Here is a 27,783-nt window from a genome sequence, read left to right as displayed (position 1 = left end):
CTCAGGAGACACTGCGTGGAACAAGACAACTACAGGACACAGTTTTATAAGTGGTAAAGTCTATATTATCACACAGTGATTCAAACAGGTGCAGAGAGAAACTCAAGTCCACAACACTTGGTGCAAATATCAAATGCAGCTCAGCAGTCTATAGGAAACTTCAGAGGAAAATGCAATCACGCAGAATGTCTATGAAGCACAATTATTCTTGAGGATACTTGACACGAATAAGTCCTTGCTTAGTCCAAAACACAGATAGATATGCTTTTAAGGCAGTTCAAATAATATCTTAGCTCAACCAGGGAGGCCTGGTTAATAGTCTCAGGTTTTTGCAGAGCAGCAAACGCTTACATGTCCAGCAAATGCAGATGGAAGTAAATACGAGCAGCAGATGAAGGAGGATTACTGGAACTGGTGTATGCAGCAGGAACTCAGAGCAGAGTAACAGGATAACCACACAGGTTCACATGAGCAGGTATATAGCCAGGGAGTAATCAGAGGTCAGGAGCTGGATGCAAGGCAGAATACTCTAGCACAGACTGAAGGCTGGGGTGGAGTTTTATAGCAGGAAGACACAGTGCACATGAGACCAAAGACGCCATATTGGAAAAGGGCAGTAATGCACAAAAGGTAAAAATATTCAGAGTCCTGACACCTCCATAAGGTATGATGCAGCCCCCCCATAGGATATCATGCAGCTCCTCCCCCCATAAGGTATGATGTAGCTCCCACCCCATACAACCAGGACTCACTGATATATCTATAAATATAAAAATGAGTGTATGTGTTTATCGAAGATGTCATAATGGTTGCCATGGCGACGATAATGTCATAAAGGTTGCCATGGCGAAGATGATGTCATAATGGATGCCATGGCGACGATAATGTCATAATAGGTTGCAATGGTTACGGTTAGGTCATAATGGTTGCCATGGCGATGATGTCATAATAGGTTGCAATGGTGACAGTTATGTCATAATGGTTGCCATGATGACGATGATGTAAATATATGTGTATCGACGATGATGTCATAAAGGTTGCCATGGCAAAGATGATGTCACAATGGTTGCCATGGCGATGATGAGGTCATAATAGGTTGCAGTGGTGACGGTTATGTCATAATGGTTGCCATGGCGATTATGATGTTATAATAGGTTGCAAACTGAATTTCAATAACAAAAATTCTTCTTTATTTCATTCTTTATTCTTCGACTAAGGGCTACGGCCAGAAACGCGTAAGAATGCTACATGATTTTATCATCTGTCTGGACTAATTTTTTTTAATAAGAATGAAATAAAGAAGAATTTTTTTTATTGAAATTCAGTTTGCTGATCCAATTTTTTTTTCCTAACTTATCCGATGGTCAAAGGGAATCTTTATCCTAACTGCAGTATCAGAAGCTACCTACTATATAATACACGGTGAAGCACCATTCCCTTTCTTTTGTTTGCCTTTTCTCATTTGGTTATATCATAATGGTTGCCATGGTGGTGATGTCATAATAGGTAGCCATGGCAACTATGATATCAGAATGGTTGCCATGGCGAAAATGATGTCATAATGGGTATATGGGCGCGGAACTATGGGATGGAGGATGTGTGATGGGTATATGGTCATGGGACTATGGGATAGAGGATATGTATGATGGGAATATGGGCACGGGACTATGAGATGGAGGATATGTATGATGGGTATATGGGCACGGGACTATGGGATGGAGGATGTGTATGATGGGTATATGGGCACGGGACTATGGGATGGAGGATGTGTATGATGGGTATATGAGCAGGGACTATGGGATGAAGGATGTGTATGATGGGTATAATGGCTCGGGACTATGGGATGGAGGATGTGTATGATGGGTATATGGACACGGGAGTATGGGATGGAGGTTATGTATGATGGGGTTATGGGCACGGGACTATGAGATGGAGGACATGTATATGGGTATATGAGCACGGGATAATCATTATAATTTGTTATAACTAACCAGTTAGTTACTATGCCCGGTTAACGCTAGGCTCTTCAGCTAGTATATAAAAAACCCAAAACACAATACTCACCTCTCCTCCTTGCTCCCATGCTGCTCCTATGTCAGGAGCTGCTCTGCAGTTGGGATCACAGTAAAGGGACGCTCGGCTCAAACTCTGACATTTCAGTTGAGCATCATTGGTATAATAGGCTCAATTCTCTTGCATGAGAGAATATACGGCTGTGTGAGCGAGCCCATACATGAAGTATAGGTGGCCTTTCCATGTCAGTGCAGCGCCCCAGAGTCCTGGTCGTTGCAGTACTGACGCTCCGCCACTAAGGGGAGTGATGGTACGTCTGATGGCACCTAAGGAGTTCACCTGACCAGGTATCACAGTCACACATTACACTTCACACTCTGGCCACCAGGGGGGCAAAGGGTTCTAAGTATTAGGCCACTCCTCACAATCTGGTAAAACTGGGGGCCGGATAGGAAGTTAGTCAGAAGCTGACTGGGTTGGATCCAGGCAACATCCTGTGGCAGAGGGTGTTGCGGGGGAAGATTCAGGGGGGTCTCTGTCAGCGGTGGGATCCTGACAGTGGCCTAGCGAAAAGAACAGAACGTTATGGAGCCGCGCCTGCACCCGTTGCGGTGGCATCCTAAGAAAGGAAACGAAGCGAGGTTTATTGTGGAGAAGTGAGAAACGAGATCGCAGCAAAAAGGAGATAAAGCCAGTAGGAGTCGTGCCTTAAGATCGTGGCAACATCCTACTGAGGCGCGTAGCCGGTGGCCGGAACGCCGAGGAAGTATTGGGCACCAAGCATTACTTCAAACAGCGGCAGGACAGTTAATTATAGGTTGGCTGTCTCACCTAAATCACCTAAGCAGACATAGGGGGCAATTGTGGGAGAGGGGCGACGCTAGGGTCCCGGAAGAACTCCAGGCCTACCCGTCATACGGGTGCGTCCTATCAATATCATCTGGGGGATGGAGAAAGAACATCAGAACAGATACGAGTTGTGAGAGAAGAACATCAGAAACAGACACAACAGTTGTGAGGACTATCCCGTGGTGCTCAGCAGGGAGGTACTACAACACACAGGCGCTATTAGGTAGGCACTGATTTCCACCTGCAAAGGGAACTTTGGATGTGCCTTCGGACCGGCCGGTCTCAGCCAGCCCTGTTAGCAGTGCTCTGGATTGTGGATCCTGAAGCCTTCAGTAAAGAGACTGCAACCCCGTGTCCTCGTTATTCATCGCGCACCACGCATCACATCTTTCATTGGACGCCCCTTAGCAGGGTCACGGACCGGGTCTAGCCACCGTGACAACCCCAGAACTGAGACAGAGGCCCGGTACTGAGTACCCCGCGGCCCTGCGTCTGGGGGCGCTCCAACTGCACTCTTGCATGACATCTAGGAGCAGAACCCATATTAGCACCCATACATGAGGTGTAGGCTCAGTACCAATGTCAGCACCCATACATGAGGTGTAGGCTCATCTCCCGTTTTAGCACCCATACATGAGGTGTAGGTGCAGCACCCATACATGAGGTGTAGGCTTATCTCCCATATTAGCACCCATACATGAGATGTAGGCTCAGCACGCATATATGAGGTGTAGGCTCATCTCCCATGTTAGCACCCATACATGAGGTGTAGGCTCATCTCCAATATTAGCACCCATACATGAGGTGTAGGCTCATCTCCCATATTAGCACCCATACATGAGGTGTAGGCTCATCTCTTGTTAGCACCCATACATGAGATGTAGGCTCAGCACGCATACATGAGGTGTAGGCGCAGCACCCATACATGAGGTGTAGGCTTATCTCCCATGTTAGCACTCATACATGAGGCGTAGGCTCATTTCCCATGTTAGCACCCATACATGAGGTGTAGGCGCAGCTCTCATGTTAGCACTCATACATGAGGCGTAGGCTCAGCACCCAAACATGAGGTGTAGGCGCAGCTCCCATGTTAGCACCCATACATGAGGTGTAGGCGCAGCACCCATGTTAGCACCCATACATGAGGTGTAGGCTCAGCACCCATGTTAGCACTCATACATGAGGTGTAGGCTCATCTCCCATATTAGCACCAATACATGAGGTGTAGGCTCATTTCTCATGGTAGCACCATTGCATGAGGTGTAGGCGCACCCTCCATGTGAGGCTCTCCGGAGGGATGACATGGCGCCCCTCACCTCGGGCTCCCTCCAGCAGTGCTGGAATGCGCGGCTCGTGTGCACTGACCCCGGTCATGAATGGAGGGGCTCCGGCTGTTCCACGCGGGAGGCGCTGTTAGATGTTTGGGAACTTTTGCAGCCGGCCCTTTGCACTCGGCGCTTCATTCACACGGACTCCGGGCAGATAAAGGACAGACATCCCGACATCGGTGAGAGCAGTCATAGCTGCGGAGCGGACAGAGCCGGACAATATGGACGTGGACGAGAAGCTGCAACTGCTCCATGGAGAGAACCGGTGAGAAGCTCAGTATTGCCACCTGTGCGCGCCGGCTGTAGCCCGTGTCCGGGGGATGGGAGCACCGGGGCTGGCTATAGATTGACTGACTCCACGGGAAACGTTCTCATGTGTATAGTGTGCACAGGGTGGGAAGAATCTCGGGGCTGTGGCTACCAGCGTCCTGTCACTGACCACCCATGAGGTATAGGGGTCCACCTGAGGTATTGGGGTCCACCTGAGACGGTCACATTACAGCAGGATATTTCTGGACAGTGGAGCTCCAGCTTTCTCTTTGCGGATTGTTTCCCTCAGGGTTTTGTAACGTTGTAAGATACCGATGGAATCTCCCCCCTGAGTGCCAGGACAGGTGAGCATGTGCAGCCGGTGAGCATGTAGTACTGCGATCTCACCTTGTGAGCGATATTTCAGCACTGAGCCCTAGTTTTATGTAATATTGGGTGTGAGCTAAATTCCGCATTAAGGCTACGTTCACATTAGCGTTCTGCGCTGCAGCGTCGGGCGCTGCAGCGTCGCCGCATGCATCATGCGCCCCTATATTTAACATGGGGGTGCATGGACATGCGTTGCACTTGCGTTTTGTGACGCATGCGTCACTGCAGCGCACGCGTCAGGGCGCAGAGGACGCAGCAAGTTGCATTTTTTGTGCGGCCAAAATCAAGCAAAAAAAGGACGCATGCGTCACAAAACAATGCATTTTGCATGCGTTGTGCGTTGCGTCGCTGATGCATCGCCGACGCAACACACAACAACGCAAATGTGAACGTAGCCTAATGCACACCTCCCATATGAGATGCTGCGTGTGCGCTAAATTCAACATTTATTAGGCTTCTTTTACACTTACCGTGTTTTTTGGCCGCCCTTTATTGTGGGCCTTTTTTGCGGGCCGTATTGCCACAATTTTCAAGGTCTGCCTCAATAACGGACCACAAAAAACTTGCTGATCACCGTTTATCGGGTTTTCAATGCTATTGCATAAGTATTAGGGGGGGGATGGGGTTCCTCAAAACTGGAAGTCACAGTGCACCTCAAAAACAAGCTTCTGTTGTTTTTGCAGCCCCATTGATTTTCAATGCAGACCGTGTCCGTAAGCCATGAAAAATATCGAGCAGGCTCATATGGCCCTCACGGCCATACGGAGTACGGCGCTCCTTGGAATTATTGCGGCCCTATAGAAATCTGTTGGGGTCGTAAAAAGGGGACGCAAAACCACGGTAACTGTAAAAGAAGCCTAATGCACACCTTTCGTATGATACGCTGCGTGTGCGCTAAATTCCAGATTAATCCACACCTCCCATATGATACGCTGCGTGTGGGCTAAATTTCGCATTAATGCACATCTCCCATCTTTTACACGCTGTGCTCACTAAATTCCCCTGTATGGTGCACATCTCATAGGATGCCCTAAATTTTTCAATGTGGTGCGTGCATACTTTAAAGGGAACCTGTCACCCCCAAAATCGAAGGTGAGCTAAGCCCACCGGCATCAGGGGCTTATCTACAGCATTCTGTCGGCCCAACGTACCGACGGACGTTGTGAAATAAATGCACAACGGGGGCAGCAGATGCAGTTTTTCAATGCATCCGCTGCCCCATTGTAATGTCCAGGGAGGAGGGGGCGGAGTTTCGGCCGCGCATGCGCTGTCAAAAATGGCAGACGCGACGCCCCAAAAAAGTTACATGGAATGATTTTTTGTGCCGACGGTCCGCCAAAACACGACGCATTCGTCGCCCGCTCTGGTTCTGGTCCAATGGGTGTCGCGGTCCGGTCCGGGGCTTCCCATCTTCTTACGATGACGTCCTCTTCTTGTCTTCACGCTCCGGCGCAGGCGTACTTTGCTGCCCTGTGGAGGGCAGAGCAAAGTACAGCAGTGTGCAGGCGCCGGGCCTCTCTGACCTTTCCCGGCGCCTGCGCACTGCAGTACTTTGCTGTGCCCTCAACAGGGCAGGCAAAGTACGCCTGCGCCGGAGCCGCAGCGTGAAGACAAGAAGAGGACGTCATCGTAAGAAGATGGGAGGTCCCTGACCGGACCGCGACGCCCATCGGACCAGAACCGCAGTGGGACCGCCCCTGGGTGAGTATAATTTAACGTCTTTTTCCGATCTTTCAGGATACATCGGGGGCTTATCTACAGCATTACAGAATGTTGTAGAAAAGCCCCTGATGCCGGTGGGCTTAGCTAACCTTCGATTTTGGGGGTGACAGGTTCCCCTTAATATGCCTTTTTTTAATTGAGTCTCGTTGCATCCCACAAGGTCCTGTCCCTGCAACCAGCAAAAATTTAACTGCTTTCAACTTTTTGTGACTTAACTGGACACAGTCACTGCACCTTAATGCCACCCTGTCCTTCATCTTCAAAATTGTTAATGGCCGAGCACTCCTTCTCTATAGTGGAATAGGCCATACGTCGGCAGGAGCTTGCGGCTTAGGTTCAACACGGGGTGATCTTGGTTCCTAGAGTTGACATGGCTAAGCACAGCACCGAGGCCAAACTCGCTGGCATCGTTCTGTACTAAGAAAGGCTGACTGTAGTCGATCGCCCTTAGCACAAGGGAAATGTTAAGGGCAGTCTTCAAAACCCGAAAGGCCACCTCACAGTCATTTATCCAATCGACTGTATGGGGTAGGTTACTCTTGGTGAGGTCCGTCAAGGGTTTTGCAAGGCTACTATAGTGTTGTACAAAGCGCCTATAGTACCCTGCAGTGTTGGAGAAGGACATCACCTGCTTCTTGGTCCTGGGGATGGGCCAGGATGCAATAGTGTCCACTTTCCCATGCTCTGGTGACCATCCTCTGGAATGTGGCGGGAGCATTCTTCATGCCAAAAGGCATGACCGTGGACTCATACAGGCCAAAGGGTGTGATAAAGGCAGACTTCTCCTTTGCCTCGGGGCTCAGGGGAATCTGCCAATATCTACGGCTCAGATCCATAATGGATTAGCTAGCGCCCGCTAGCTAACTGCTCAAGCAGCTCCTTGATGCGTGGCAATGGGTGTGCACCGGAGGCCGTTATGGCGTTGAGCCCCCGTCACACGCTCTTAGACCGTTTAATCACCCCCAACTTCAGCATCTCACCGATCTCTTGGCGCATGACAAGCTGCAACTCGTCCGATATTCGATAGGATGTCCGCCGGATTGGGGTATGATTCCTGGTGTGCACTTCGTGGACCGCTACCTCTGTCCTTCCAGGCATGTTGGTAAACACGGCCTGGAAGGATTTTAGCGTTGCTTGCAGCTGAGACCGCTGGTCTGTGGATAGCAAGGCGCTTATCTCCACATCCTCTATGGACCGTCCGGCCTTCACTTGGGCCATATTTAGTCCCTGGGGCCTGTCGCTGCAAATATGGTTCTGTGAGATGCTGGATCTCTTCACCTTACTTACAATTGGCGACGTTCGCAGATAGCTTAACTCAGCTGCAGGCACACGTTATGAAGAATCCAGAAGAGACTTTGCTTTCTTTAAGAATTCTTGTTGAATGCATACAAACAGCAGCAGGTAAAAAATACTTTCTTCAGACAGGCTGAAAGCACATGTGCCTCTAATGAAGCCAAGATGGAAACTGAGACACAGGGAGAAGGAAGTGACATGACACCCAGCAGAGGGAGACAGAAGGGACAAACATCATGGAAAGGGAGGATTTAAGCTATGCAAAACACAGGAACACATAGCAACAATAAACGATATGAGAGACTGTAATACAGCATGTAAAATGTACAGGACAGTCTGTAAAATGTCTCATTCATGGGACATAACAGGCCATATGTCCAAGAGGGGGTCTTCCTCCCCATCCTCTGGCAGGTTGCAGACCGGTAGGACACAGGCTTCAGGTTCTTGATGAGCCTTCATTAATGTGGAAGGCCTTTTCTCCTACCCAGAGTGTGGTCAAGAGTGACCACGTAGGTGACTGTGTTGAGCTGTTGGTGTATGACGTATGGGCCTTCCCAGGTCTCCTGAAGCTTGTCTATTGGTATGGGGACCGGCACACACACCTGATAGGTCCGCTCTTGGGTGTTCTGTTCGTTCAAATGCTTCTGGTCAGCCTAGTCCTGAGACATGTTGTCGTGACCCAACTGCGTCAAAGTCTGAGTCTTGTCACAGAAGCGCAGGACATACTCCACGATGGACACTCTTGGAGGGCTCTTCCCAGGATTCCCTTACCAAACCAAGGAGTCCCCGGACTCGCCTGTCGTACAGGAGCTCTAAGGGGGAGAACCCCGTCAAGGCTTGCGGAACCTCTCGGTAAGCAAACAGCAGATGTGGGAGGTACCACTCCCAGTCACGTCCCTGGGACTCAACTAACATTTTTAGCATCTGTTTGAGGGTACAGTTAAAGCGATCACACAAACTATTGGTTTGGGGATGATATGCGCTCGATACCAGACGCCGCATCTGCATTTTCTTTCAGAGAGCCTCCATTAGGCGAGATATGAATTGAGTCCCCTGGTCGGTAAGCATCTCCCTGGAAAATCCTACTCGAGAAAAGATGGCCAACAGGGCATCCACCACCTTATCCGCCCTAATTGAGGACAGAGCCACTGCCTCTGGATACTGGGTAGCATAGTAAGGATGAAATGGTTTCCAGAGCTCCTGGGTATGGCCAGTGGTCCCACAATGTCCACAGCAATCCTCCGGAAAGACTCAATTGCTGGCAAAGAGATCAGGGGAGCTTTGGGAGCAGGCCCTGACTTTCCAACTCTTTGACACGTGATACAGGAGCACCAGTAGTTTGTCACATCTGTCCCCATTTTGGGCTAATAGAAGTGTTGAGACAGCCGGGCCTTAGGTTTACTGACCCCCAAGTGTCCAGCAAGTGGAATCTCATGGGCAATCCATAACAACTCATCCCTAAATTGGTAGGGTACGACCAGCTGTCTCTCCCTCAACCACTCCTGTTGGGGTTTACAGGGAACTATCTCCCGGTAAAGCCTCCCTTGTTCCCATAATACCCTCTCCTTATCAGTCTCGAAGGTGGGCTTCTCAGCGAGGTTGCTCAACGTCTCCAGTAGTGATGAGCGAGTATACTCGTTGCTCGGGTGATCTCCGAGTATTTGTTAGTGCTCGGAGATTTCGTTTTTGTCCCTCAGCTGCATGATTTGTGGCTGCTGGACAGCTTGTATACATGTGGGGATTCCATAGCAACCAGGCAACCCCCACATGTACTCCGGCTGGCTAGCAGCCATAAATCATGCAGCTGAATCCACAAAAATGAAATCTCCGAGCTCTAACAAATACTCAGGGATGACCTGAGCATGCTTGGGGAAAACCTGAGCAACGAGTACACTCGCTCATCACTAGTCTCCAGGCTAGCATCTGAGTGCAGAGCTGCCTGGAACTCCTGGATGGAGGCAGACAGAAGTGTCGTTAAAGTCCCGTCCTCGCGGGGACCCTCTGGGACCTGTTCTGGGTCCCTAACTAGTTGTTATTCCTCTGGCTGAGGAGGGTCCAGAAGGCAGGGCGTTACTTGCGTTCTGAGCACTCTGACTGCAGGTGACAGCAGCTTTATAGGCCATCTCACCAGGAAATAACAGTCCCATCTGCCTGCCTGGCCATGGGTACTACCTCCCCATCCTCCCCTATTGCCTCAGGAGCAGTGCTGATTATGGGGCAGCTACCATCAGCCAGGTCACTTTCCTTTGTGACACTGGTCAGTTTCACAACATCACCTGCTTCATGGTTCCCGTGCTTCTCCCCATCCCCCCCCTAGCACTGACGCATGCTCATGTTAGGCGGTGCTGAGCAATATCACCCCGCTGCGTGACATGGCTGAGCCCTCCTGTACCTCCAGATACATCATTATCAGGTAAAGCATTGACATTCACATCATTAGCATTAACATTACCATCAGTATCAAACATCCTCCCCAAATCAGTCCCCAACAAAATGTTTGTGGGTAGGTTTTCGGACACCACCCATTTCCTTCACCCCACTCTCGACACCCCAATCGATTAAAAACCTGGGCCATCAGCAAGGGACAGCGGACGCCCCCAATTCGAGTGACAGTCAGGGTTTTCCCCGTGATAATCTCTTCAAGGTAATCCAGTGCGGGTCGGATGAGGGATCATTCGGCCCCAGTGTCCTTGAGGCCTACAGTGACAGTGCCCCCCACGGTGTCAGACTGAAAATTTTCACAGGCCGTTCCCACTGTCCCACCCACAAAAAGAACTGCTGCATTAGGCCCTGGGGCCTTGGATGGGGGGCACTTTGCTTCTCCAGACAAGTGGCACTGAGGTGTCCAGTCCGTATGCAGAAATAACACTTGCGGGGATCAGATGTAGGCCTGACGTTGGCAAAAGGAGCTAGTACTCCGGATGGTTGGCTGGCAGGGACAGGTAGGGTGGTCGATGGCTTACCCCCTTTCCAGCTGGTGATGACCGACTTCCGCACCTTCGGTTTACGATTGGCCTCGTAGGTGTCGGCTATCTTTGCTGCTTTATCCGCCTCTTTTGGCTCCCAATCCATCACGAACTGTCGCACCTTAGCTGGACAAAGATGTAGGAACTAGGGTTGAGCGACTTTGACTTTTTTAGGGTCGAGTCATGTTTCACGAAACCCGACTGTTGGAAAAGTCGAGTCGTGCGAAATCGGCCGTTTACTGCGCAAAGTCGAGGATCGGCCGGAACACGAAACCCTATGCACGTCAATGGGGATTTTTTTTTTTTTTTTTTAATTTAATCTTCTCCCTCTCCCTCTCCCTCTCCCTCTCCCGAAAATTTCGTTTTACACATTCCAAATCGCTACTGCGCACAAGCGATAAAATGGTGATGGCCGTGCACGCCCTAACCCCTATGTCATCACTCTGCCCACGCTCCTTCATTGGGTGTAAAAATGGCGCTAAACGCGTCATACGAAACGCGACTTTGGCGCCAAGATCGCGTACCGCATGGCCGACCCCACACAGGGATCAGGTCGGGTTTCATGAGACGCCGACTTTACCAAAAGTCGGCGACTTATGAAAATGAACGATCCGTTTCGCTCAACCCTAGTAGGAACTGGTCTTTCAACATCAGGTCCTTTAGCTGCTCAAAGGTGGTCACTGACAGTCCTTGGACCCACTGCTCAGTGTCAAATACCACTGTCAGAGATTGACAGCAGCATTTAACAGGTTAATGGGCTCCACTTTCATCTGTTGGAGGCAGATGATGGCTGAAGGATTCTAAGGTAGGCACACCATATACAGTACGTTTTTGTATGTCATGTAGGGGTTAACATCTATGCATGGTCTGGAAGTGGTCAAACAAGCAGTCCGCTCTTAACGATGCGCATTGAAGAAACTATAATGGATCGCACAGTACTCGGCAGTTTGAGTCCTGTTTGCTAGGCAGTTGCGTTGCTGTGAATAACCTTTTGAGCAGCACAAAAGATAATTTCGACAATAAATTAGTGTTTTGCTCATTCATCGGGTGATGGAAAGCCTATTTTATAATGCAGAATTACCATGAAATGAGCCATCTTGGTTTCTGTTAGTGTTTTTTGTGGCTCCTGTACACAAGTAATATTCACTAATACTCCACTCGCTAAAAGAAGCCATGCTTTTTGGTTGCTTATCTGGGTTCTGTTTTTTTTATGACCACTTCTTGTATTTGCTAGGTTGTACTCTGGCGTTTTGGGCAAAGACTTCCATAACCAAATGTTTGCATATATGTCGGATCTAAATGGCATTGAATTGGGTAACCATGGGAAGAAGCACTGCCACTCCAACAGAGCACAGGATGAGTGGCACAGCACCGAAAAGGAACGTGCTCGAAGGAAACTTTATGTGGCATCGGCAGTGTGTCTGCTGTTCATGATCGGAGAGGTTATAGGTAGGAGAACCATAACATTGTGAATTATTTCCAATAATACTGGAATTCCAGTCACTGAAATCAATCTTTAATAGCCACTGATGATGTCATGCTGGCCATAGCAATAAGTTACATACTGTATTCACATATGTTGAGAGATCGTTTTAACTCATCCAATCCTATTAATTTTTTTTCTTAATTTAGCAAAAATAAGTGCCAGATGTATCTGCCAACAAATTATGTCCAACTTTTTTTTTTTTTTTTTGAGAAATGACATGATTTGTTCATAACAGTTGAAAGGATGCACATGGACCCATAGTGTGAAAGGGTACATGAGGCTTGATATGGTAGCTGTGTGAGAGGGATAGCTATTGGTGACAAAACAGTTGTATATGTGTATTGTACATCTTAGCGGGGTTTACAGCCACTTTAATAATAGGAAGCCATAAGGTTATATTGGTTGGACATGCATGCTTTGATGTATGGCCATTATCAAATGGCACAGTGCTATCAATTAATTTTTAGTTACTAGTTTCTGACCTATAATGTTGCTGTTCCTCATGTGTAATGCCTCTAGCTGAAGAGCCTCGTGTTTAACCCCTTCATGACCCAGCTTATTTTGACCTTAATGACCTGGCCATTTTTTGCAATTCTGACCACTATCCCTTTATGAGGTAATAACTCAAGAACGCTTCAACGGATCCTAGCATTTCTGAGATTGTTTTTTTTTTTTTTTTTTTTTTTTTTTTCGTGACATATTGGGCTACATGTTAGTGGTAAATTTAGGTCGATATTTTTTGCGTTAATTTGTGAAAAAATTGGAAATTTGGTAAAAAATTTGAAAATTTCGTAACTTTCAAGTTTTGAATTTTTATTCTGTTAAACCAGAGAGTTACGTGACACAAAATAGTTAATAAATAACATTTCCCACATGTCTACTTTACATCAGCACAATTTTGGAAACAACATTTTTTTTTGTTAGTAAGTTATAAGGGTTAAAAGTTGACCAGCGATTTCTCATTTTTACAACAAAATTTACAAAACCATTTTTTTTCACCTTGCCACGACAGCACCCACTGAGAGAAGGGATCTGCCCCTAGGAACAGGAAACCCTATGCAGAGATAAAAGGGGCGGTCCCCCTCGCTCCCACAGTTGGTTTCCTGTTCCTAAGGGAATTCGTGGAGAGAAGAGGATACCTGGCCTGGATGCCGCTTGCGCGGCTACCTTGAGGGTGGCAAAGGCTTCAGAGCTGGAAGCCGCGTCGGGGGTCCTGTCTTCAGCTCCTCCCTCTGCTGGCAGGACACCGTGAGGCCAGGATCCGGGGAGTCGCCTGGCTCACGGAGGATAGGGAGCGGAATTCTCGTTGCCTGCAGGAGGGTGCTACACTCAGGTAAGCGCGCCGCCACGCCGTGTTTGGCTGGCGCACGCACGAGTGTACAGTCCCATGAACCTTTCCCCCGGAAGTGATGTAAAGCTTCCGGGGGTGTTAGAAGAGAGAGGGCGCCTGCGCTGAAGCAGCGATGGTGCGCACAGCGTGGCCGTGACCCGGAAGTGATGAGTACTTCCGGGCACAGAAGAAAATGGCTGCCTCCAGTATAAAGGACACCGGCGGTGAGACCTCCGGTGTCCAACTTGGCATCCCCCAAGGTCTCAGCTGTGCCTTCCTTAGAAGACACTGCGATAGCCGTTCACAGCCATAGGCTACGTTCACATTTGCGTTGTGCGCCGCTGCGTCGGCGACACAACGCAAACAAAAACGCAACAAAACGCACGCTAAAACGCTGCGTTTTGCGACGCATGCGTCCTTTTTTGCCGAAAGTTGGACGCAAAAAAAATGCAACTTGCTGCGTTTGCTGCGCCCAACGCTTGCGGCCAAAAAAACGCATGCGTCGCAAAACGCAGCACAATGCATGTCCATGCGCCCCCATGTTAAATATAGGGGCGCATGACGCATGCGGCGATGCTGCGGCGCCCGACGCTGCGGCGCCGAACGCTAATGTGAACGTAGACTAAGCGGTACACAGCCATAGAAGCAGCAGTGGAAGCCCCAAGCAGAGTAGATCCTCTACAAGGAGCGCTAAAGACAAAACATCCGATCGTTCCACATCACAGCCTGTGCCTTCACCTCCTCCTCTTCAACCGGTACCTTGACTGACAGAAAGCTTCACTGGGTGAGTGTGTTTCCCACCCTATTAAGCTAATCATTCCCCCCTTTTTTCTTCTATGCACCCTAGGCAAAAAGAACTGAAAAATCTAAGCAAAAACAATTTGCTTTATGCTCCCAGCCCCTCCCGGATAGCTATCCAAAGTGGATGTGTCATACATGCATTGAGAACACCCTACATGAAGAATCCTCTATAAGAACAGAGGATATCAGGCTAATGATCAGAGAGGAATTACGGGCCTTGAAAGGTTCAGGTAGTATTCCAGAAATAAAATCCAATAAAAAATATGATTCGCCAAAATCTGACCTTACCACAGATATTGATCATAGGGGTTCAGATTTTTCCCAGGAATCCCTTTCCTCAGATGGAGAACAGGACACATTTTTTCTAATGGAAAGTTTTGTTAGGGTATGTGCACATGTCCGGATTTCTTGCAGAAATTTCCTGAAGAAAACCGGAAATTTTCTGCAAGAAATTCGCATTTTTTTTTTTTTTTTTTTGCGTGTTTTTTCCGTTTTTTTTTTGCGTGTTTTTAGCATTCTGCAAGCGTAATTAGCTTGCAGAATGCTAAAGTTTTCCAAGCGATCTGTAGCATCGCTTGGAAAACTGACTGACAAGTTGGTCACACTTGTCAAACATACTGTTTGACAAGTGTGACCAACTTTTTACTATAGATGCTGCTTATGCAGCATCTATAGTAAAAGAATGTTTAAAAATAATAAAAAAAATAAAAAAATGGTTATACTCACCCTCTGCAGACAGCCGATCTCAGCGGCGTCCGTTCCTATAGATGCCGGTGTGGTTCAGGACCTTCGATGACGTCGCGGCTTGTGATTGGTCGCGTGAGTCACATGAGCGGTCACGCGACCAATCACAAGACAGCGACGTCATCACAGGTCCTGAACCACACCGGCATCTATAGGAACGGAAGAGAAAGCATGCACCGGAGAGGCTGGAACACTTCGGGGGCCATCAGAGAGCGGGGGCCATCAGAGGGTGAGTATATCACTATTTTTTATTTTAATTCTTTTTTTTTTTTTTACCAATTATATGGTGCCCAGTCCGTGGAGGAGAGTCACATAATCTGCTTACTTCCCGTATGGTGGGCATAGCCCTGTGCGGGAAGTAAGCAGATCAATGCACTCCTAGGTGTGCGGAATCCCCGCAATTCCGCATTTTTAATGAACATGTTGCTTTTTTTTCCGCGATGCATTTTTTTCCACGAAAAAAATCGCAACATTTGCACAAAAAATGCGGAATACCCTGTAAATAATAGGAGGCATATGTTAGCGTTTTTTTCACGTTTTTATCATGTTTTTATAGCGAAAAAACGCGAAAAAAACGCGAAAAATCCTGAACGTGTGCACATGGCCTTAATCTTGTTAAATCAGTGCGAGATACCATGGGTATAACAGATACCATAGACCCCAAAACGCCACAGATATCATGTTCACAGGTCTGTCTGAGAGGAAAATACCAACATTTCCAGTGATTATGGCAAATAAAAATTTGGTCAAAAAAGAATGGGAAAGTCAGGGACAAAAAGGGTTGCCTTCAACATCCAAAAGACGCTATCCCTTTAATGATGTGGATCTGTCTACTTGGACAAAAGCCCCAAAAGTAGATGCAGCTGTAGGGTCCACATCAAGAAGGTCCTTGTTACCAGTAGAGGACTCGGGTTCTTTTCAAGACCCGTTGGATCGTAAAGCTGACTCCCTTCTAAAGAGATCTTGGAAATCATGTACAGGGGCATTTAAACCAACAATATCATGTACATGGTACGGCAAGATCCATGTTAGTCTGGTTAAATGATCTGGAGGAAGGCATAAAAGGTGGTCTCTCCAGAGATAAGTTAATCTCCTCCATACCTTTGATTAGAGGCACTACAGCCTTCCTGGCAGATTCCTCAGCTGACTCTATTCGTTTAGCGGCCAAATCAGCAGGCTTGACCAACGCAGCACACCGGGCTCTTTGGTTAAAGGGTTGGAAAGGAGATGAGCAGACTAAGTCCAAACTCTGTAGCCTACCATGCCAGGGTGAGTACCTGTTTGGTACAAAATTGGATGAGATTCTCACCAAGGCGGGTGAGAGGAAAAAGGGGTTCCCTAATAATAATTTTCCGTCTTATAGGAGAGCATTCCGAAAACCCATGTTTAATAAGAGGAAGGACTTTAGGAACCAGGACAGCTGGGCCAATAGAGAGGCTAAACAAAAAGGTGCATTCATCGGCAAACGTCCATTTAGAATGGAAGATAAACCACATTAGAACAGACTTACCAGTGGGTGGTAGATTGTCCTCCCTTTTTTTTTTTTTTTTTTTTTTCCAACAATGGAGAGGGATAACATCCAACTCATGGGCTATTAGCCTTGTAACTTCAGACTTAAAATTTAAAATTTGCCCGGGTCCCTCCGGACACCTTCCTGTTGACTTCTCTAAAATCCCAATCTCAACAGGGGTTTTTGGAGCAGGAAATAAGAATTCTATTATCCAAACGGGTTCTAACAGAAGTCCCGTTTCATCAAAGTGGGAAGGGATTTTACTCCCCTTTATTTTTGGTTCCGAAACCAGATGTGTCATATAGAACCATAATAAATCTAAAGAAATTTAATATCTTCTTAGATTCCATTTTGAAGGTCTGGGTTTTCTATCTGATAAAACTTCTATTTCCCAGGTGCATTATGGCGGTCCTCGACCTCAAAGATGCGTATTACCATCTACCAATTTATATCGAACATCAACAATACCTCCGAGTGGCGGTCATGATGAAAGGACAAGTCTGTCATTTCCAATATACAGCAATGCCCTTTGGACTGTCAGTGGCTCCCAGAGTCTTCACCAAACCTCATATTTGAGGTTAAAAGACACTCTTATAGTCCCATACTTAGACGACCTTCTAGTGGTAGGAACTGCCTCTGTGGTCTGCCTCAGTGTCAGCAACATTCAGTTAATATGCAGCGCCCCAGAGTCCTGGTCGTTGCAGTAATGTCACTCTGCCACTAAGGGGAGTGATGTTATGTCTGATTGCACTAAAGGAGTTTCTCTGACCAGGTAACACTCACACTACACTTCACACTCCGGCCACCAGGGGGGGTGGTTCTATCTAGTTGGCCACTCCTCACACTCTGGTAAAACTGGGGGTTGGACAGGAAGACAGAGAGAGAAGTAACTGGGAAGAGCTAGTGAGAGGACCTGTCAGGGATGGGATCCTGGCAGACTCCTAAGAGCAGAACTAACCAGTGAACAACAGGAATACAGTAAAGAGGAATTAGGACCGGAAGGAGTCGTGCTGTTAGACCGAGGCAACATCCTTCTGAGGCGCAAATAGTCGGTGGCCGGAACGCCGAGCAAGTAAGAGACTCTAAGTACTACTGCAAACCACGGCCGGACAGCCAATTATAGGTTGGCTGTCTCACACAAATCACCTAAGCAGACAACGGAGGCAGCTGTGGGAGAGGGGCGACTCTAGGGTCCCGGAAGAACTCCAGGCCTACCCCGTCATACGGGTGCGTCCTACCATATCACCTGGGGGACGGAGAGAACGAACATCAGAGACAGGCAGAATCAGTTGTGAGGACTATCCCGGGAGCTTAGCAGGGAAGAACTACAACACCCAGCGCTAGAAGGTAGACACTGATTCCCACCTGTAAAGGGAACTCCTGATGTGCCTTTGGACCGGCCGGTCTCTGACAGCCCTGTTGACAGCGCTCTGGACTGAGGACTCTAAAACCTTCAGTAAAGAGGTAAAGAGACTGCAACCTGGTGTCCTCGTTATTTACTACAACCTGCACTGCACCGCAACATCACCACCATTTACCATCACTTTTCATTGGACGCCCCTCAGCAGGGTCACGTACCGGGTCTAGCCACCGTGACAACCCCAGAGCAGAGACTCAGAGGCCCGGTACCGGGTACCCCTCGGCCCTGCGGCAGTGGGGGCGCTCCAAATACAATCTCATCTTTACAGGAATTGGGATGGTTAATCAACTGGGAAAAATCCAGATTGTGCCCGCCAACCCGCCAAACATTCCTAGGCCTTCTCCTAGACTGCTTAAGTCAGAAGTGCTTCCTTCCAGAAACTAAACAACTGACAATAATGAATAAAGTACAATCAGTGGTCAACAACCCTACGATTTCCCTCAGGGAGGGCATGTCCCTTCTTGGTTCCTTTACATCATGCATTCCAGTAGTCCTATGGGCTCAGTTCCGTACTAGGCAGCTACAGTATACCATACTGCAGGAAGAAGAGAAACTACAGGGTTATTTAGGAAGTCTTCTATCCCTACCAGCAGACATAATTGAGTCTCTTGCCTGGTGGCTAGAGCCAGACCATCTCGTAGGAGGGGTTCCTTGGGTAACTAAACCTTCAAAACAATTTTTACAGTTGCCAGTCCTAGAGGCTGGGGAGCACACCTAGGAGAACAGACCATTGTCCCTGAGCTATTACTGAGTCAAATGATTCCTCTAATGTAAGGGAACTAAAAGCCATCTATCATGCCATATGTGAATGTCTTCCGCAGTTGCAAGGAACACACACAAGAGTACTGTCAGACAACATGACATCCGTCGCGTACATAAATCATCAAGGAGGAACGAGATCAGGAGCTCTCATGTCTATAGCAGACAAGATCCTAACAATAGCCGAGAAACATCTCCTATCCTTATCAGCTCTGCATGTCAGGGGAGTAGACCATTCCAAAGCAGATTTCCTCAGCCGTCACACCCTGCACCAAGGAGAGTGGGTACTCAATCGTCACATCTTCAGAATGATAACAGAGAAATTAGGCACACCCGAAATAGACCTTTTTGCAACAAGGAGCAACAGGCAAGTCAAAGTTCACTTCTTTGTTTCTGACAGAGAACCCCAATGTTCTTGACGCCCTCCAAGTCGCATGGACATACTGCCGAGCATATGCATTCCCTCCAATGATAATCCTACCGGCAGTCATCAGGAAGATAAGGAAGGAGAGAGCAAATGTGATCCTGATAGCACCATTTTGGCCCAAGAGGCCATGGTTCTCTTGGCTCCGAGTCATGTCGATCTCGGATCCATGGATTTTCCCGGAAGACCAGGATCTCCTGTCTCAGGGGCCCTTCTACCACCCTCATGTGAAGGGCCTACGACCGACAGCCTGGAATTTGAAAGGCAGTTACTAAGACTAAGAGGCTTTTCAGAAAAATTAATCGATACCCTTCTACTAAGCAGGAGAACTGCCACCACAAGAATATATGTAAGGGTATGGAGGAAATTTCTTAGTTTCCACTCCGCTTCTCTGTCCAAAGAAATTCCCATTCCTGCTATTTTAGAGTTTCTACAGAAAGGGCGTGACTTAGGCCTTTCAGTCAATACTTTAAAAGTACAAGTATCTGCTCTAGGAGCCTTATATAGTCACAGTATTGCAAGAGACAGATGGATAGCCCGTTTAATTTCAGCATGTCAGCGGACAGAACCTGTCCAGATTCCCCAAATACCACCATGAGATCTCAACCTAGTCCTAGAAGCCTTGACAGGGGACCCATTTGAGCCACTGCACTCGGCCCAGATAAAATATGTTTCACTTAAGACAGCCCTTCTAGTTGCCCTAGTGTCAGCAAGAAGTTTAAGTGACATTCAGGCATTATCGATAGATACCCCCCCCCCCCCTTCCTGTTAATATTTCAAGATAGGGTCTGTTTTTAGGAGAATTCTTTCTACTTGGTGACTAAAGTAGGCACTAAATTCCATAGCTCTCAAGAGATCTTCCTTTCTTCTTTCTATAATAACCCCGCAAACCAGGAAGAAGAAAAATATCATACACTAGATGTAAGAAGGGTTATAATAGCTTACTTAGATAGAACTAGCCCCTGGAGGAAGAGCAGGGCTCTCTGTTACCTTCCAGGGCCATAAGAAAGGATCTGGAGTCACGAAACGCACGTTATCCCGGTGGATTCGGGATGCAAAATGCCTGGCTTATTCATCAAAAGGAGAGAATCTGCCTGAAGCCGAAAAAGCACACTCTGCCCGGGCCATAGCATCATCCTTTGCTGAAAGAGCGGATTTCCCAAATGAACTAATATGTAAGGCTGCAACTCGGTCTTCTCCTTCCACCTTTTACAGTCACTATAGATTGGACTTGTCTTTCTCTACTGACTTAATTTTTGGTAGATCCGTTCTTATCACGGTGATTTACCCTTAAACCCCCCCCCCCCCCCCCCCCCCCCCGGGATTGCCTGTGAAAATCTCTGTGGGTGCTGTCGTGGCGAGGAGAAGAAAACAGATTACTTACCGGTAGTGCTCTTTTATAGAGCCACGACAGCACCCACTCTCTTCCCCAATGGTTGTTCTGCATAGCGCACTGTTAGGGGTGAATGGTTCAATTGGTTAGTCATACTTAGTTAAGTAATCATAAATAGAAATATTGAATTGCATCATTCCAAAAGTTAATTGTAAGAAAATAGCGGCACTCACCAGTTGGCTGATCCACAATGTTTAATCCATGTGCAGGTTAATACAAACACATCTTGGAAAGTGCAGAGGGTGCGGGTAGAGCAGAGGGACGACGGCCGTTTTGTGCGATTAGCACTTCTACGGGTCCAGGTGTGATAAAAGTGATGTCATTTCCTTTTATACAGGTTACATCAGTAAAAAGAACAACAAATTACTGGCATTTTTTTTTTTTTTTCAAGGACATAAGAAAGTTACACTTGCACAAATATTATAACAGTGGGGAAAATAATAAAAAAGGACTGCAACAAGTGGTCTCAACGGACATCCCAGCGACCATAGGTAATTTGGGCTTCATAGCTTATCCTCCTGATGACACCCAGGATGTAGAAGACGCACGTCTCCTGATGAGCAGTAATGAAAATAGTGATTCAGCTGCACAGGATGGCATCAAAAAAGACCAGTGGGCTCCATTTAAAGGTGGTGTCCAATCCACATTTATGCCCCCAACATCTTCCACGAATGTAATTGATGCGTTTCACAATGCGGTATTAAAAGACATTGAAGCGATTATCTACCCAACGCCTGCCAGGAATCTCTCACAGCGGGAGGAGACTAAAGCACTCCGAGAAATACGAGCCTGGGAGGATGTAGTGATCAGAAAATCAGGGGGGCAATCTTGTTATCTTAGAAAGGGATTACTATACCAGTGAGGCGTTATCACAATTAAACGATGCAGAAACATATCAATTACTTGATGGAAACCCTACGTATAAACATAAAGAAAAATTAAGGGTACTACTTAATAAATATGTAGAAAAAGGTGTCTTGAAAAAACTAGGGCAGGAAAACTCATGCCTGACTGCCCTAATATTCCTCACTGGTATAGTATCCCTAAGATACACAAGTGTGCAAAAAGGCCCCCGGGACGTCCAATAATCTCGGGTCTGAATTCTCTGACAGAACCCCTCTCGCAGTTCTTGGACTGGTTGTTGAAACCACTGCTGAAAAAAATTCCTGCCTTTGTTAAGGACAGTGGTGATTTTTTTTATGTGCCTTGAGAAATGTGGATTGGCAAAGTACCGTATTTTTCGGACTATAAGACGCACCGGACTATAAAGGCGCACCCAGGTTTTAGAGGTGGAAAATAGGGAAAAAAAATATTTGAAGCAAAAAAATGTGGTAAAATATTTAATAACATAAATAACCTACTATTATATGTGGTGCTATTACATATAATAGTATGTTATTATGTTAGAAGCTGCAGGACCAGTGTGGTGTCTGTACAGTACTATATGAAGATGCTGGAGGGTGAGTATAAGAATGGGGGCACAGGGCTGATATTGAAAGCACCACTCCAGCACTGCAAAATAGCACTGGAGTGCTGCTTTAAAATCCCATGGGAGAACTATAACTCCCAGCATGTCCTTCAGATCCTATGACATGCTGAGAGTTATAGTTCACCACAGGAGTGGCAGAGTGCTTTATTGTGTATTGTAAAGACTAACCTCTTAATTGTGGCAGCCTGCCAGCCTGTGGTGAGGTAAAAGCATCCCATGACCGCACACAGAGCCCTCCCTCTTGTTGCCTCTCCACAGCACAGGTTTTGAGGAAGTCTGCAGATTCTAGTGGGGAGCCTGAAGGACCTGTGATGATGTCAAGAAGAGGGAGGGCTCTGTGCTGCCATGTGATGCTCCAGCCCGCCCACTCCTGACATCACACAGGTCCTGTTTGTGCACAGCACTCGGCATCCAGGCATGGCAGGCAGGTGTACAGCGATCTCCTCTCTCCTCTGGCCCCTGCTGCTGCCTCCTCCCCAGGACACACAAATTTCCCTAGCTGCTGCAGCAATCAGCGCTGAGGAAGCCATGCGTGTCCCTGCTTAAGTGCAGTATTCATTTGCTGCTCCAGGCTCACTGCTCAGCTGATCGGTTGGCGGGGAGCCGCTAATGAATATTCACTGCACTTAATCATCGGGACCACATGGTTTTCCCAGCGCTGATTCGGGGCAGCGGGGACATCCTGAAGTGGGATAACAGTGCGATCCCACTCACTGCTGCCCCCCTCCCCACATGCTACATCCGTACCATAAGACGCACCCACACTTTCCTCCCAAATTTGGAGGAAAAAAAGTGCGTCTTATGGTCCAAAAAATACGGTACTTTCTCACTCGTATCTATAGACGTGGTGAATCTCTATACGAGAATCCCCCAGTCAAAGGGAATTGAAGCAATAGAAAAAATCTTAAAAAAATACTGAAAAAGACGATTTGTTTTTCTTTTATTATAGAAAGTCTCACATTCATTCTGTCCCATAATACATTTGAATTTTTGGACAAATGGTACGCACAAAAAACGGGCACCGCGATGGGTACACCGGTAGCTTGCGTATTTGCAAATTTATTTCTTGCGGCATTTGAGGAAAAACATATTACAAATATTAATAATCCATATCTAAAATTTATTCGCACATATTTGCGATTCGCAGATGATATTTCTCGGTCCCCCATGACAGCACTACGGAGAGAGGGGATCCGCCCTTCAGGGACAGGAAACCTACAGATAAATGGTCCACAGTCCACAATAAAGAAAAAAATGCTATCGCACAGCCGCTATACGCCAGACCCTTTTTGCTCCAGAGGCATGAAATCGCACCGTCTATACCTTTTGTCAAATAAACCAAAAACCGCTGCAAAGGTTCCACCTTGGTGCTGCTTTTGAAAAAAACAATTCCACTGTAACATATAAGAAGAAAATAAAAGCGCACTCACCAGTTTTGAACTATCAGGGCGGTTTATTCACATGTAATCATGCAGTGCAGGGAGGGTTTGTGAATACAAAGAGGATCCTCTTTCTTCTTATATGTTACTACAGATAAAAGGGCGGTACCTCTCTCCGAGGGAGGAAGGGGCGCTGGTCACCCGGAGCTCCGGTGCCGGCTGCTGCACGCTCCGGGTGAAGAAAGATGGCCGCCGCTCCGGAAATGCGGCGTTAACTTCCGTGTCATCTCCGCGCGCATGCGCGGTACTCTCTCCTCTCCCTGGGATGTGCGCAGGACCGGAAGTGAGGCAGAACGCCGGGGGTGGCGCCGAATTCAAAAAGGGAGATAGTGCGACAACTATGTGCGCACCATCTCCCTGTAACCATGGAGGACAGCGATCCACAGCAGCTGCAGCCCAGACAGCAGCACCATAAGAAAGGGGACCCAAAGAGCTCCAGAAGAAGTGAATCAAGCAGTCGGTCCACACAGCGCAGCAGATCTGCTGCAGGGACTACCTCTCCTCCTCAAGAAGCTCCACTGCCAGACCCGGGCCCGCCTCCAGAATCGGTACCTGCCTCCACATCCGGATGGTGAGTGATCTCCGTGAAAGTGTACTTTTTTTATAATAGGGCTCCCTCTTCTCCCTTACTAGGGTAAGAAGAGCCTGGAGAAAAAGAAAAATAGGGTCTGTCCCACCTGTAACAAAGCTTTGCCGGTAACCTGGAGAAAAAAGCTTTGTAAATCTTGCATTCAGCGATTATTATGTGAAGAGACCCCTGACTTCGCATCTGAACTAAAAACTATAATTAGATCTGAAGTTCAGAATGCCCTGTTATCTTCCAAAAAAGGGAAGGAAAAGGTGGAGACGGTATATTCTCACTCTGTCCGATCCTCGTCTGAGGACGCGGACTCTGACGATTCCAAATCCTCCCTATCTTCCTCTGATGAAGATTCGGGCCGTCATTGCTTCCCACTAGAGGAAGTGGACGCTTTAGTTAAAGCCGTCAGAGCCACTATGGGGGTTGAGGATCCCAGACCCGATAAAACGGCTCAAGATATTATGTTCGGAGGTCTGGGACAAAAAAAGCGGAGAAGTTTTCCGTTAAATCCCAATGTCCAGACACTGATCAAAAAAGAATGGGAAAAACCGGACAGGAGGAACTCTTCAGTACCCTCGCTTAAAAGAAAGTATCCCTTCGATGATGAGGCGTCCAATTTTTGGGACAAGGCACCCAAATTGGACGTGGCAGTGGCCAAAGCCTCGAAAAAATTCGCGCTCCCGTTTGAGGATATGGGTACCCTCAAAGACCCCTTAGACAAGAAAGCGGATACCTTTCTTAAAAGGGCTTGGGAATCGGCTGGAGGTAGCTTGAGACCTGCAGTTGCAGCGACCTGCACCTCCAGATCTTTGATGGTGTGGGTTGACCAGCTGGAAAACCAGATCAAGGACGGGTCACCCAGAAATAAATTGCTGGACTCAATCCCTGCAATTAGGGCAGCAGCAGCAGCATTCCTAGCGGAATCCTCAGCGGACTCAGTACGTTTAACATCCAAGGCCGCTGCCCTCTCCAACGCAGCCAGAAGGACCCTATGGCTTAAGAGCTGGCCAGGGGATCTCCAGACAAAGTTGAAATTGTGTTCTATTCCATGTGAGGGAAATTTCGTGTTTGGGGAAACCCTGGATGACATCCTCCAGAAAGCAGGAGACAAAAAGAAGGGGTTTCCAAACCTGGGGCCAGCCCCATTTAAACAGTCCTTTCGGAACCGTAAATTTTTTCGTCGGAGACCTCCCAGAGAACAGAATAAATGGGAAGAAGGGAGAAGACGAGATAGAGGTTACCTCTTTGGCAACACCTCCCGTGATAAAAAAAACCCTCCAAATGACATTTTCCCTACGGTGGGGGGAAGGCTCACCTCATTTCTTCCTGCCTGGGAAAAAATATCCAACAACACCTGGATTTTAAGACTAATACAATCTGGTCTAAAAATAGATTTCTTTTCTCCCCCCCCCCCCCCGAAATTATGTAGTGACAAAGACGAGGTCTTCGGCAGCAGAACAAGCGGCATTAGAGAGAGAATTTATTTCCCTACTGCAGAAAGCCGTAATTCAGGAGATCCCTCCTCAAGAAATAGAGGAAGGGTTCTTTTCCCCTCTCTTTCTAGTACCGAAACCCGACGGATCTTTTCGGACGATTATAAACTTGAAAAATCTAAACAACTATGTAAGAAATCACAAGTTCAAAATGGAAACAATAAAATCTACAATAAAAATTCTCTTCCCAAATTGCTACATGGTTGTGATAGACCTAACCGACGCATATTACCATGTGCCCATCCACGAACATTCTCAAAAATTTCTCAGGATGGCAGTGTCCATAAAGGGAAAAATAAGAAACTTCCAGTACAGGGCCCTCCCGTTCGGGATTTCTATTGCTCCGCGGATATTCACAAAAATAGTAGCGGAGATGATGGCCCACATAAGGGAACAAAACATTATCATAGTCCCTTACTTGGACGATTTTCTTATTGCCAGCGACTCGGCTCAAAGTTGCAGAGAACAGAGAGACCGAGTAATGACTATTCTGACGGACTTGGGTTGGCTCATAAATATAAAAAAATCAAAATTGGAACCCTCTCAAGTGCAGGAGTTCCTAGGGCTGACGTTAGACTCCCAGGTTCAAGAATGCCGACTCCCGGGCCCCAAAAAAGACAAAATATTAACCATGATAGCACAAACACTGAAAAACCCCTCCATGACTCTAAGGAGGGCAATGTCACTGCTGGGGTCTCTATCTTCATGCCTGCCGGCGATACCCTTTGCACAATTCCACACAAGGGAGCTTCAGTGGCACATACTAGAATGGCAGGTAATATTAAAAAACAATTTAGAAAGCAGGGTCATTCTAAATTCCTCCGTTATTCATTCCCTTCTCTGGTGGGGAAAGAATCAGAATATCTCAAAAGGGATTCCTTGGGTACCAAAAATATCTCGGGTGATAACAACCGATGCAAGTCCCAAGGGGTGGGGGGCCCACATGGCAGACAAAGTGGCTCAGGGCAACTGGTCAATTCAGGAACTGTCAGCATCCTCAAATCAAAAAGAACTCTGGGCGATGCATCAGGCTGTTCTATCATTCCTTACCTACATTCGGGGACATCATGTCCGAATTCTCTCGGACAATATAGTGACAGTAGCCTACATAAATCACCAGGGAGGAACAAGGTCTCGGTCACTGATGAATTCCTCCGCCAAAATTTTCAGCCTTGCAGAAACAAATCTACTATCCCTTTCTGCACTGCATATTCAAGGTTCAAAAAACGAGAAAGCAGATTATTTGAGTCGAACCCAGTTGAAACAAGGCAAATGGTCCCTGAATCAGTCTGTCTACAACCAGATCACGAGGATGTGGGGAACCCCAACAATAGATTTGTTCGCCAATTACAAACACAAAAAAGTAAGCAAATTTTGTTCTAAGCCCGGAAGGGAATCCTCAGGCTCTGGATGCCTTTCTGATTCCATGGACACACAAACTGACATACGCTTTTCCACCAACCATTCTGATTCCGGCAGTCATTCGGAAAGTCAGAGAGGACAAAACAAAAATGATCCTTATTGCCCCATTCTGGCCCAAAAGGACATGGTTTTCCTGGCTAAGGATGCTATCGGTCTCAGACCCATGGGTTCTACCGAATCTGCCAGACCTATTACAGCAAGGACCGATCTTCCACCCACAGGAGACGAACTTGCATTTGACAGCCTGGTTTTTGAACGGGAACTATTAAAAAAAAGAGGCTTCTCAGACAACTTGGTCACAACATTATTAAAATGTAGAAAACCTATTACTACTAAGATATATGGGAAAACATGGAAAAAATTCTTGTCTGTATCCAAAGTTAAAATCCAGGAGGGACCCTCAATTAATAAAATACTTGAGTTCCTACAAAAAGGTCTGGAACAGGGGTTAGCGGTTAGTACTCTTAAAGTACAGATAGCAGCCCTGGGTGCACTCTATAAACAGAATATTGCAGCCAACCCATGGATAATAAGATTCATTAAAGCGGTAACAAGAGCAAAACCTGTAGTTACCCAAAAAATGGCCCCATGGGACTTAAATCTAGTACTCTCGGCATTATCTGGTCCTCCGTTTGAACCAATAGACATGATTCCCATTAAAATACTATCTCTTAAGACCATTC

At 47.2% G+C, this 27,783-nt stretch overlaps 1 protein-coding gene across 2 annotated transcripts in view; it reads left to right on the top strand.

Annotated features, from left to right (window-relative positions):
- The first annotated feature begins 3,792 nt into the window (after positions 1-3,792).
- The window catches only part of SLC30A2 (solute carrier family 30 member 2), a 50,041-nt gene continuing 26,050 nt past the window's right edge, over positions 3,793-27,783 (top strand). Inside the window, exons 1-2 of one of the 2 annotated variants that reach the window (XM_077295360.1) lie at positions 3,793-4,455; positions 12,045-12,259. In XM_077295360.1, the coding sequence (XP_077151475.1) occupies positions 4,412-4,455; positions 12,045-12,259 (259 nt within the window). In that variant the 5' untranslated portion in view covers positions 3,793-4,411. Of the gene's footprint in view, positions 4,456-5,531; positions 5,670-12,044; positions 12,260-27,783 lie in introns of those variants that run through there. The other variant, XM_077295361.1, reaches the window with a different exon arrangement.

This window comes from Ranitomeya variabilis, chromosome 3, assembly GCF_051348905.1.
Source record: "Ranitomeya variabilis isolate aRanVar5 chromosome 3, aRanVar5.hap1, whole genome shotgun sequence".
NCBI classification, from domain to species: Eukaryota; Metazoa; Chordata; class Amphibia; order Anura; family Dendrobatidae; genus Ranitomeya; species Ranitomeya variabilis.
The sequence above is the reverse complement of the archived record's forward strand: the minus strand, read 5'-3'. Positions and strand labels throughout refer to the sequence as shown.